General features: G+C 53.6%; 1 protein-coding gene across 2 annotated transcripts in view; it reads right to left on the bottom strand.

The window, feature by feature from the left end:
* Ptk7 (protein tyrosine kinase 7 (inactive)) overlaps window positions 1-12,840 on the bottom strand; it is a 55,830-nt gene that overhangs the window by 20,261 nt on the left and 22,729 nt on the right. For both annotated transcript variants that reach the window (XM_010617653.2, XM_033766444.1), the window contains exons 2-7: window positions 3,805-4,092; window positions 3,091-3,193; window positions 2,607-2,797; window positions 2,365-2,515; window positions 1,397-1,545; window positions 912-1,178 (exon numbers count right to left, since the gene is read on the bottom strand). In XM_010617653.2, the coding sequence (XP_010615955.1) occupies window positions 912-1,178; window positions 1,397-1,545; window positions 2,365-2,515; window positions 2,607-2,797; window positions 3,091-3,193; window positions 3,805-4,092 (1,149 nt within the window). The remainder of the gene's footprint in view (window positions 1-911; window positions 1,179-1,396; window positions 1,546-2,364; window positions 2,516-2,606; window positions 2,798-3,090; window positions 3,194-3,804; window positions 4,093-12,840) is intronic.

The following is a 12,840-nucleotide window of genomic DNA, read 5'->3' as shown; positions in this document are numbered from 1 at the left end:
GGGGGGGGGTGTGCATTTTATGTTTTTATTTTTTTGAGATAGGGTCTCGCCACGTAGCCCAGGCTGGCCCTGAATTCATCCTGCCTTGGCCTCCCAAGTGCTAAGATTACAGGTGTGCATGTTATAATTTGTATTGGGTATCCTTTTGAACTATCACAAAAGTTTGGAATAAGGGATAATATAAAGAAATAAGTAAATGAAAACAATAAATCCCAGGGTCGGGGAGGTGATAGCAGAGTGCTTGCTTAGCATGTATGATGCCCTAGGTTCCACCCCTACCACCCCCCAAAAAATAAAAATGAAAATAAATAAAACTCTACATCAGTTACAGGGCATACAGACTTAACCATATGGATTTTTAATCATACCTATTGCTTTTTCCTCCTCTTTTTTCATAAGTAATCTGTTTATTAAAGAAGCTTAGAAAGTGTAACAAACTAAAACAAAAACCCCTTATTATTTTGTTCACAGATAGATAGCTCTTGGAAAAGAAAAAGAAAAATCTTTTGTACCTATTGTTTTCATCTTTCCAGTGACTCTGCAGGGTAGGTACTGGACTAACAGCCCCATTTCACAGATGGAAGAGTCTGAGTCCTGCCAAGGCAGGTCACTTGCTGCCCGAGGTCACTGCCCCCAGAGGCCTCCAGACTTCCAGCCCAATGCTCCATCCTCTGTAGCCAGAGGACCATTCTTCCACAGGGCTGTCACCCACCCCAACCTCTGTGCCTGGCTTCCCACTGCCCACCCACAGCACCCCCCAGCAGAGAATGATTCCCAAGGCCGCAGGGCCCAGATGAAGAGGGAACCAGGCAAGTGCCAGGGCAGCCAGGACCATCACATCCAAAGTCCAAGGCCTGCCTGGGCCCAACTCCCTTCCTCCTCCCCTCAACCTTCAGGGAACAGGTACTCACTGGCCACGGTAATATTGACGTCCTGTCGCCGCTGACCAGCCAGGTTGGCCGCGTGGCAGGTGTAGATGCCAGTGTCACTCTCAGCTATGACGGCGAACACCAGCTCTCGGCCCTTCTGGTAGACCCTGCCATGGGCTGGCAGCCGGGCTCCTGCGTGTTCCCACCACATGCGGGGCTCGGGGAGACCCCGGGGGGGCAGGCAGGGCACACGCTCCTCACTGCCAGCTGTGAACACTCTCGGCTCCAGGGGTGGCATGTCTTCGATCTCTGTGGGGGTGTGAGTGGGAGGCACCGGGCCTGATTAATGAGGCTCTGGATGCAATGTCCTCCCACAGCAAGCCCAGCCCCTGCACGCCACAAACCCTCTACTGCCACCTTTTGCATCATTTGTTCCTCGCCCAGGCGTCCTCTTTCTCCCCTTCCTCCTTAGCTGAACAAAAAGAGGAGTCTCAATCCCTACCAGCCGACCTCAGTAGAGCACCCACCTGCCAGATGAAGCGTGGCTGTCAGGGTGACAGGTGGGCCCCTCTGCCCCTGGCCGATGCAGCGGTAGACGCCTGCATTGCGGGGCCGGACCTGGGTGAGCAGCAGGGAGCCGTTGGCAAACACAGTGGCTCTACGGAGGTGCGTGGGGCTGTAGAGGGGAGAGCAAGCTGTTTAGAAGAAACAACCTGTAGGCCTCCTTCAGGATAGGGACACGAGGGAATTTCACTCACAAGGCCAGAAATGCAGGAAGCAACTGGGCAGGGATAGGTCGAGGGAAGGAAGCAGACGCTCCATGCTGTGTGTGCGTGTGTGTGCGTGTGTGTGTATGTGTGTGTGTGTGCACGCGCGCGCACTTGCTCATGTGTACGTTTGGGTGTTTTCCAGCTGCAAGAGGCTCAGTTTTGGGTGCAGTGAGGCAAAGTGCAATGCAAGTAAGCAACAAGGTAATGACCAGTGCACAGCTGTCAGGACCCAGGGGCCTGGGCCAAACCAGGTAAAGGACTGAGGCTGTCCTCGGGGTTGAGGCCAGGCAGAACCAAGCCCAGGCCTAGATACCCACATCCCTCACACTGCAGTCAGCTGGCACCACTGACACTGCAAAGGTCCCAGAGCTGGGACAAGACAGAGGTCCCTCCCTGAGGAGGACTGCCATCGCCAATCTCTCTATCCAGAATGAGGCCACACAGGTCCCCTTTGCCTTTCCCATCTCTGACTACCAGAGTGAGTAGCAGGGATGGGAGAGAGAAGAGCCACTGGCTTTGAGCACCCTGGGAAAAGGGTTCTTGTCCCTTTGTTGGGGTCACTTGCTACCAGCCAAGCACCCCACTGCCACCTGCTGGAAATCTGTAGTAGTGCATGTAAAATCTAAAATACCTGATTTGGATCGAATCTCATCTCCAGAGAAGAACACACACGTGCAGTACAACCTGTACCACAGTGCAGGGCTGCTGCCAGCAAGTTCTCTTACCGACTGCGGTTAGTGATGGGAGTCTCATCCTCAAAGACCCACTGCAGACTTGGGGGCGGCTGGGCTGAGAATTGGCAATGGAACATGGCCTCCTCGTTCCTGGCCACGACCACATCCTGGGGTGCCAGCATCACCCTGGCAAAGCTTTCATCTGGGGCGAGGAAGCATCACGTGGTGAGCGGGCAGGGTGGTGGGCCACTGCCCATTCCCTGTGGCCTCTTCTGTCCCCAGGCCAGGCTCACCAGCAATGCTCAAGGTGAAGTTCTGGCTGCTGCAGGCCTGGCCGAAGGCGTTGTGGGCACAGCAGGAGTAAACACCGCTGTGCTCGGGAGTCGCCGGCCGCAGGCTCAGATTCCGCTCCCTGCTGCTGACCGTGTGGTTGCCCTGGCCATCGGAGAGGGGCGTCCCATCCCGGAACCACTGGTAGGTAGGTCTGAGGGCAGACGGGTCATCAGAACGGAGCAGGGAAGAGGATACAAATGGAGAAACTGAGGGGGTCTCAGTCTCAGAGAAGTGTCTTGCTCAAGGGAATGGGAATCAGACTTAGATCCCCAAACTCTTGGCTCCCAGGGTCCAGGATTAATCTGTGCCCTGTGAGGCTCCTTTGGAGCATTGTGGGAGGGGTGCAGAGCACTGTGAGGGCCACAGAAGGCAGCGTCTAGGATGAGGGAGACATCCCTACCTGTCCAGCACAACCCTCTCCATCTGCTTTCCTTGGCTCCTTACCGGGGGTGCCCGTCAATGTGACATCGCAGCATGACCAGGGTCTGTGGCTGGATCTCCGCTTCGGAGGCCGGGTGCTTCAGGACCACGGGGCCGGCCTCGATCCCTGCAAAGGGCCAAGGATGCAGTGAGGGCCGGAGAGGCAGAGCCAGGGGAGGGAAGAGGTGCAGGAAGCCACGGAGCCCTGAGGCTTAGAGCCAATACACTGGATGGCCCTGAGAAGTTGGGGAGGGAGGCTGCAGGTACCGGGTACAGAGTTTCTGTCTCCTCTACTCCTGCTCCCACTGCTGGCAGCTCCAGCCTGGCCTCTGAATGGCCTCACTGCCTTTCCCATCTGTGAAAGCCCTCAACGTATCAATGGGCTCAAGGCTTAAAGGAGAAAAAAAAAGACTTGGGAGAAAAACAACAGTTCTTGGTGGTAGAACATGTGCTTGGCATGTGTGAGGCCCTGGGTTAAACCTCAGCATCAGCCAGGCACAGTGATGTATGCATATAATCCCAGTGTTCAGGGAGGCTGAAGCAGGAGGATCATAAGTTTAAGCACAGCCTGGGCAATTATTTAGCAGCTTAACAATATCCTCTCTCAAACAGCAAAAAATAATTTTAAGAGCTGGGGGTATAGTTCCATGCAAAGGCTCATTTCAATTATCAGTACTGAAAGACAGACAGCCGGCCAGCCAAGGCGTGACGGGGGACCAGGCATAATCCCGCTCTCACATTTGATGTTGAAAGAGGCATTGGTACTTCGGACTTCCTCTCCGGTTATGTTATCCCTGGCCAGGCACTGGAAGGCACCCGAGTCCTGCAGCCGGTCCACAGCGGCAAAACTCAGACTGCTGCCCTGGGCAAAGCGGCGCTCAGAGTCCTGGACTGGGGCCCCGTTGAGCAGCCAGGACACGTGCACCGGGCCCAGGGCCTCCACCTCACAGCGCAGCAGTGCCCGGCGCCCCTGCAATGCATCCTGGGAAGATGGCTCCTTGATGAAAACGATGGCTGCCTGGACACCTGCAAATGGGGATGAGGAGAGGCAGGGTCAGGAGGATCTGCAACCTCTGTCCTCACATGGGCCACCTGTGCACCAGAGGAACAAAGGGCCTGTGTACATAGGCAGCGTCCAATAAGTACAGGTGGGAACAATCAGGTATCCACAACTGCCAAGAACCCACTAAGGAATTTACAATTGTCTTTACCAGATGTGTGTCAAAAATACAGTGAATGCTGCTGCCAAGTGCCACCCAACAGAAAGGCAGGCTCATGAAAACGGGAAGCATGTCCTCCTCCACCTTAATCACCAGACCTGGCACCAGGCTCTTCTCCAAAGTCAAAATGACCACAGAAGGAAACATTCTGAGTCAATTCTAGATACTGAGGCAGCCAGGACAGTGCAAGTGAAGACGCTCAGGAAAGAGGACTTCCAGAACTGCTTCAGAAACTAGCAAGAGAGGTAGGATTCATGTGTTCAAAGCAAGGGGGAGGATTCTGAGAGGGATCCATGGTGATGGATCTTTTTTTTGTTTTGTTTTGTTTTTTTTTGTTTTTTGAGACAGGGTCTCACTAAGTAGTTGAGACTGACCTAGAACTCACAATGTAGCCCAGGCTGGTTTTGAACTCACAGCGATCCTCTTGACTCAGCCTCCGGAGTGCTGCGATTATAGGCATGCACCACCACACCCGGCTTCATGGTAATGTATCTTTAAAAAAATTTTTTTTTCAAGCATTCACTGTATATTTTGGTCACGCCTTATAAACAGTGCTGGGTGCCCTGCAGAATACACAGACACTGTACCTTTTCCTGTCCCTGAGTCAGGAGGACATGGATAAGTATATAGGTCTTGGTTATGGTGCTGGCACTGTTTTCTGCTGAGTACAGAAAAAGATGGGAGCACCAAGGCTGGGGGTAGGAGGCTACCCTAGGCTCCTCGTAGGAACAGCACCTGAAACCTGTGGGACAGATCCTGGGAAGTTTTGATGCCAGGACGAGAGGCAAGGATGTTGGCAGCAACCCTCCCCACCATCCAGAACCAGAACACAGAACAAAGTTAAACCCGACCCAAAGGGCAGACCAAAAAGGTCACTGTGCTCACACATCTTCGAGAGCACAGATAGCAGAAGTGGCCGCCACTGGAAACGCTTTGAAGCCCCCTGCCACCGTTTGAAGCTGCCACAGAGGGACTTTGGCCCCAGATTCCCAGGGGCTCCCCCCTGGGAGAAGTGACCTCAACCCTGGAGAAGCTACTATGCTCTAGAAAGATGAATTATCACAAAAGATGCTGTCCCTGAGAATTCCACTCTGGCCAAGGCCACCATTCAGCTCTGGCCAGACACAAGGGCCAAACACAGACTGAGACCCTATAACCAGTGGTGGACCCAGAGCAGTGAGGACAAAGGAAGCAAGAAACCAGCGCAGAGCCACAGATGGCTGGGAGGCGGAGGGCAGGGCCGGGCAGGTAGGTGGCATGATTGCGGCGGTGGCAGGAGAAACACACTGGGCTTTGTTCCAGCCCACGAGGGCAACCTGTGGAACCCTGGAGCCAGTGGGTCTTGAATACAGGAGAGGACACCCCCACTGCCCAGGAGACAGCTGACTTTACCAGGGCAGGTACTAACAGTGCCTCCCCATCACTGCCCAAACCTTTGGAGTCTCCTCTTGGCCCAGAGGGGACCTTCCCATCCTCTGGGGTGGGCTTTGCTTCCCAGAGACAAGAACCCATCATCCCTGGGCCAGGGATGTAGTCCAGTGGCACAGGAATCCATCATCTCATAGTCAGTGTCAAGACAAGTCCAGGCCCCCCAGGGTCTGTTCCAGATGAGGGGGCCCTGTGTTAACGCATCCCCCGACTTCTCTAAGTGCCAGCCCACTTCCAGTACAAACGGCAGCCTTGGAGCCGGAAGGGGCCCCAAGTGCCCTGCCACTTCTCAGGGGGGCACTGTGGCTCTGGGTGATCCCACCCACTGTGCAAGTCAACAAACCTGCCCCCCAGGCGCTGCTGAGCACCCCAGTCACCGTGCCAATGCAAACACACCCAGCGTATTTCCAAACGCTCCACAGGGTGTGGCCCTGCCCCCGCTGGGTGCTGCTGGGCACTGCGCACAAGTCCTTTGTGTACAGATGGTGGGTACACCCAGGCCCCAGCTCTTCCCAGTGCCATCTGGAAGGGGCAGATCCAACCATGCGGACCACCTACCCCCACCACTGGGTCACAGACAGTGCCAGAGGCACGAACTAAGTCACCGAGGCTGCCCAGGGCAAGAACTGGCACGGAGAATCCTTCCCGCCCACCTTTCATGACAGACACACCCACACCTAGGGTCAGGCCTCTGCAAATGTGACTCCCTAAAACCTGTGATCCTCGACCTAGAACTCCAGGATCCTCGTCAAGAGCACAGATACAACTGCCCGCAAGGTGAGGGCCAAACCTGCTTCCTGCTCAGTCTGTACACACGGCAAGCAGCCAGGAGCCTCACACACACACACACACAGGAGTGGGTAAGGGTTGGGGTTCAGACAGCTTGGGCTCCGATCCTGTGGGGAGCAAGGGACACGGCTCTCTGTGCCCAGGCCTCTCTGTGCCCCAGCCTCGTCTCCCTCATTCATGACAGCATCATGAGACATAAACACAGCAATGTGTGTGAAGGACCTTGGACTTGGTCAACCTTCAGGAAACAGCAGCTACTGTTAATCAGCTCATGATTGCCTTGCCTTACCTACTCAAGGACTCAGATTCTAAGAACACTAGGAAACTCCCCACTGAGCCCACCCGATGGCACATCTGTATACCAGCGCTCTGGGAGGCTGAGGCAGGAAGGTCACAAGTCCTAGCCCAGCCTGGGCAACTTAGCAACACCTTATCTCAAAAGTAAAAAGCCCCAGGTTCAATCCCAAGAAAGGAAGGAAGCAAGCAAGCAGGCAGGCAGGTGGGCAAAAAGGGACAGACTCCCGCCCCTCACTAAGGCCAGGACCATCCCCAGGCCTGGAGTGGGAGGAGCAGCACAGAAGAAGAGGGCGGAAGAGAAGCAGCAGGTGGTGGGTGTGGAGGGATCAGCCCTGGGGGTACAGAGACCCAGACCACCTGCCACAGAAACCCGAGCTGGGAGAGAAGCAGCTCGACTCAGGGGCCCCAGAACCCCCATCTCTTTGGCCTGGCCTGCTCAGGGCTGTGGTGAGATGCTGTACTCCCAGACTGCCATTCGCAGCCCCCTGAGCCCCCACCCGGGTGCGAAGCATCAAAGCCAGCCCCGAGGGGCCTGTGTCCTGACGTCAGAACAGCAGGCCCTGGTTAGGGCTTGGCTGGGGCTGCTTTAGATGTTTCAAAAGGCAGCGGGAACAGCCTCAGGCTCCTTCCTCCCAGCTCCAAGCTGTTCGGGGCACTGGGGACCTCGTGTGCACAGAAGTGGTTGGAGGATGGCCAGGGGTGCCTGGGCCAGCTATGGGCGTGGCTGGAAGTGGAGGTGGGTCTGTGGCAGTTTGGGGATATATAGACTTTGAGGCCTCCCAAGGTCTCCAGCAATATTAGACTCCATGAAGTGGACAACAGCACTGACTCAGAAGATGGAGGCTAACCAGGTGTGGTGGCTCATGCCCGTAATCCCAGCACTTGGGAGGCTGAGGCAGGAGGATCACTGTGAGTTTGAGACCAGCCTGGGCTACAGAGTGAGTTTCGGGTCACTCTCAACTACATAGTGAGGCCCTGTCTTAAAAAACCAAAAAAAAAAAAAAAGAAGAGGGAGGTTTTTGAGACTGTGGTGCCACCTTCTTCCTGCTGCACCCTAGCGATGCCACCTTCATGTTGCCTGCCTGAAGTTTTCTCCTTGCTGTAACCGTGAGACACAAGGCTGTCCCCCAAGCTGTGCGGGCTCATGTTCCCCAAAACTAAACACAGCACAGAGCACACCGGGGCTGCAAACCCCAGGGAAGATGCTTCTCAAGCCACAAGCTGGCTCTGGCATCATCTACACAGGCTCCACCCCCTGCCCTCCAGCCCTGTGCCTTCTCTCTGCCCCAGCAAGCACCTACCGGGAGTCCAGCCAACCCACACACATGTGTGTGTGTGCATGCACGTGTGTAAACACAATCACATGGGGAGTGGAGAGCAGCAGTGATTTTCCCTAAATATTTCAGCTCTAAATAACATCAGCTACTTGGGTCCAAGAATAAACTTCAACTACCCGCCTCACAGTCCTCTGGCCTAGGAAAGACACCCCTACAAACAGGTTTGGTGGGTTATGGCCCCACAACCCACCAAACATGACCAGTTCGTTCGAACTTACCCACCTTCTGTTTGCAGTACTGGGTACTGAATCCAGGGCTTCTGCACTGAGCTACATCTCCAGTCCTTTTTTGAGACAGGTAATCAATAAATCACTACAGTGCCCAGGCTGGAGTCAAACTTGTGATCCTCCTGCCTCAGCCTCTCATAGGGCTAGGATCACAGGGCTGTACCACCCATGCAGTTATCTCCCTCTTTAAAAAAAATTCCATCCTTTGGACAGATGCCTCAGGATCAGGCTGAGACATCAGATCCTGGTCAGTGAGAGGCTCAGGAGTACACTCCAGAAAGCAGTGTTGTGCATGGTGGCGTTGACATCACTGAGGGATTCTGAGGCCCTTTCCATGCCCAAGGTTAATTAAACACACACACATGGCTGACTCCTCCACACCAGGGTATGACAAAAACTCACTGCTGCTTCTCTAAGAGACATCAGGGACATCCTGAACTTCAGGCCGAAGTGGCTTCTGTTCATGCTCTGCCTGGAAAATTCCAGGCACCCCAGGGCCTCCCCAGAAACTTAGCACCTGCCCATTCCGCTGGACCCTGACCTCGGGGGCTGTGTCTGGCACACTTTGCTGCTCTTGGGCCCCAATAGAGGAGTATGGCTAAAGGGCACAGGCAACTTTGAAGAAATCTGTCCATCTCAGTCACACGGGAAGAACAGTGGGCACAGTCAGCTCCCAGTTCACCCAGTTTGGTGGAAACACAGCGTCCCACAGAGGGACCTGCAACTCGGGAATGGAATGCCCTTCTCACACCAGACTCCATGTGTGGCTTTAGTGCCAGCCACCCGACAATCCAGCCACGAGGTTGGGCCTAGAAACAAGGCTGAAGACAGTCCAGGCACTCAGAGCTCCATGAGAAGGGCACAAAATCCTATCCCCTTCTGTCTAAGAAAGGACCCAGGTTCACTGCTGTCTCCCCAAGTCTAGCTCCTGTTTTGGGGGGCAGGGGCAAGGACTCTGCTGAGCTTTCCAGTCCTGGGATGGAACCTCACCGTCTGGACAAGGTCCTGGGTCCAGGTTAGGGAACAGATCACTGAGGAGGAGATGGAGCAGAAACCAGGCCACCACCAGGCCCTGGAACCCATCTGACCCCTCCTGGGCCGGGAGGAGGGTGCCTGGTATGGGGCTGACCTTAGTGAACTGAGTGGCTATGGTGACTGAAAGGGAGCGACAACGCACAAAAACCCAGCCAGAGAGAAGCAGAAGGAACTTCAGGAGAAAAGAACGTGGGGCAGGAAGCCCGGGCCCTGGCTGCGATATGGCCACCAGGAAGAAGGGTGACCCGGCCAGTCACCACCTCTCTCAGCAGTTACGTTATTTATAAAATGAGAGAAATCAGGGCCTAGGCCTGCACAGGTGCTGGGACCCACCTCAGCCTCTACTTCCATAGGTGCACTGCCTCCATGTGCCTTTGGGCCTCATCCCTCAAACCAGCCAGGGTGACTTCTGTGCCCCTCCTGCTGCCTGGGTGCTGGGTAAATACACTGAGCACATGGGGGGGGCCAAAGTCACGCATGTCCATCTGCTTGAAGTCTGTTCCCATGTCCACCTTTGCCTATCACAACCAATGCAATTTTCCTCTCTGAGCCTCAGTTTTTCATCTGGAAGATGGCAGCCTTAAAATGGATTTTTTTTTTTTTTTTTTAAGTTAGGTCTCAACTAGGTTGCCCAGGCTGGCCTTGAACTGTTAGGCTCAAGCAATCCTCCTGCCTCAGCCTCCTGAGTAGCTAGGCCAAAGGTATTACCAATAAGCCTGGTTTGGAACACTTTGGAGATTCTTTTCCAGCCTACAGGCCCCAGTGAATTCAAATGAAATGCATGGGAGACACACACACACACGTTTGATTTTCACAGGGAAGTAAAAAAAAAAAAAAAAAAAAAAAAAAAATCTCGACGTTCTAGGGAACTATGCAGCCCAGATTAAAACATCCTTGGACCAAGATCCCCTCCAAAGATGAATGCAGAGAGACAGAGACCCTGGGACAGAGCCACTCTCATCCCTAAGGAGACAGGGGACAGCAGCTAGCTATGTCCTGAATGCACTGTGAGGGGCCTGGGGAAATGACACTCACAGAGAGGTGGCAGTGCTTCTGGGCTGAAAAAGGAGCCCTCAACTCAGCCCCAGAAGGACTTTAGGGGTGCTCAGCTACTGTGATGGGGACCCAGGGGGACAGAGCCTTCCCAAGTCCCCGTGAGATGGAAGGAGCCTTGCTGCAGGCTCTACAGCCCTTCCCTGGAGGGCCCACACCTGGCCAGCTGTGGTAACGGACTCCCAGTGCAGCAAGGAGGGGCCTCAAGTCCTGACAGGGAACACACACTCCCTTTCTGGGGAGGCCACAGACCGCATCTCAGCCCAATGGCCATGTTCGACTCTGCTTTCTGGGCCTCTCTACCTTGCTGCTCACCCTGGACATCGAGCCAGGCAGACGCTGACCCACTACAGTGGTTGGTCCCATTGCTTCACATCAAACTCCCTGGGGCAGGAGGCCACTCCTTGCCCTTTACCCTGCCTCCACCGCTGACCCCTGAGGGTGGTGGCTGCAACTCCACTCGACCAGAAACATCCTCTCTGGCTTCCACAGAGGACAGAATGTCCCTTAGGCCAATGCTGTCCAATACAGTAGCCACCGGCCACATGGGGCTGTTTAAATTAAACTTAATTAAAATGAAATAAAATTGAAAATGCATTTCCTCAACCTCTGTGGCACAAACCATATTTCCAGCCTCCAGAGCCAATGTGACTGATGGCCACTGTACTCAACCCAATGGAGAACAGTGCCAGCCTCCAAAGGGGCTCTGTCAAGTGGCCCTTCCTGCACAGCCCCCACAACTATTCCATCGTGTCTACTGTTGATCCCTCTGTTCTGTGTGTTCTTGTCAGGTGTGACTGTTGTTAATATAGGTATTTTTAACTTGTTGTCAATGGTCCTTTTTATTTTATTTTTATTTTTCTGAGACAGTCTTGCTATGCAACCCAGGCTGGCCTCAAACTAGCAGCAATCCTCCTGCCTCAGCCTCCCCAGCGGCAGGATGACAGGCGGGCACCACCATGACCAGCTTTTGCTTTGATGGTCTTGCGCTATATCTTCCCTGTTTCTTACTTTTTTTCACTTAGCACTGTCCTGAGGATCCTTCCCAGGAGATGAATGTGCTATCAAGTTTGAGGGGGAAGAAGTGAACATTCTTTTTTAAACAAGTAAGTGACTGGCCAGAGCTGTGCAGAGTTGGAACCCAGCCTGTCTGTCCGCCCTTCCTCTCTGCCTACAAGGAGTACTCTGTCCCTCCCACAGGATTGGGCACCCTCAGACCCTGGATACACGCAAGCATGCGCACACACGAACACACGCACACATGAACACACACACACACACACACTCAGCTTCTCCCACTCCCCGGCAACCCAAAGTCACTTGAGGCTGGACCTCAGCAGGCTTCAAAGGGACAGAGGCAGTCGCATGCTTTCATATTTAGAAGAGCTCTGCAAACCACTTCCCGTGAGCCAAAAGCAGGGAATGTGAGGAAATCGCTCAGCGATGTTGTGATGCAGGAAACACGAACCGCTTGGAGCCTGTGGCAGTGGCCGTATTGCCACACAGCCCAGGACAGCAGTGTCTAACACATGTGCAGCAGGCAGGCATCCCCCAGCGGAGCCCCATATCATCCCAAGGCCCCTTCCCTGGCCTCCCATGCAGGGCTGAGACTCTACCTGTCTGGGTGGCAGCTGCTCCTGGAAGCCGCCCTTTTCTCTAGGGAGTTTTGTTTTGTTTTTTTTATCAACAGGGTTGTGCTGTGTAGTTCAGGCTGGCCTCGATTCATAGTGCTCCTCCTGCCTCAGCCTCTCAAGTGCTGGGATTACAGGTGTGTGCCACCACACTTGGCTAAGAAGGGTCTCAGAGAGGCAGGGCAAAGGCCATTGGACTGGGTCAGGGGACAAAGGAGGACACTGAAAGTCAGCTAGCACTCAATCAGCCAAACTATCCGATTTTCTCAGAGACTTTCTGGATGCCTTACAAACCCCACTTTACTGCTTAAAATATAAACCTTCTAATAAGGCACAAACTAAATGTATTCTTTTAGTATACGTTCTGCTGAAGAGAGCACATAATTGTATTCTTTTAATCTTTTGTTTTCTTTTAATCTTTTAACTGCATGACTAATAATTTCTTCCTTTAAAGAAAATAACCAAAAAATGTCCTTGGGTTCGATACTCAGTACTGCAAGAAAAAGAAAAAAGCCACACTTTCAACAACAAAAAACAGCTGGCTGCTTAGAAAATGTACTGTGGCTAAAGATAGCAAATGAGTGCTCCGACCTCCAAATCAATAACAACAGATGAAAAAAAAAATAAAAAAGCAAACTGGTGAACAGAGAACAGAAACAGCTCCTCATGAGTTATTTTTAAAAGCACAAAAACTTGCACTCATCACCAGATGTTCTCAGCCTGAGTCCCATGGGCCCTGAGGGCAGACATTGTAAAA

The sequence above is a fragment of the Fukomys damarensis genome, unplaced genomic scaffold (assembly GCF_012274545.1).
Source record: "Fukomys damarensis isolate Sample0158 unplaced genomic scaffold, DMR_v1.0_HiC HiC_scaffold_20, whole genome shotgun sequence".
NCBI classification, from domain to species: domain Eukaryota; kingdom Metazoa; phylum Chordata; class Mammalia; order Rodentia; family Bathyergidae; genus Fukomys; species Fukomys damarensis.
This window is presented reverse-complemented; position numbering and strand designations above follow the sequence as displayed.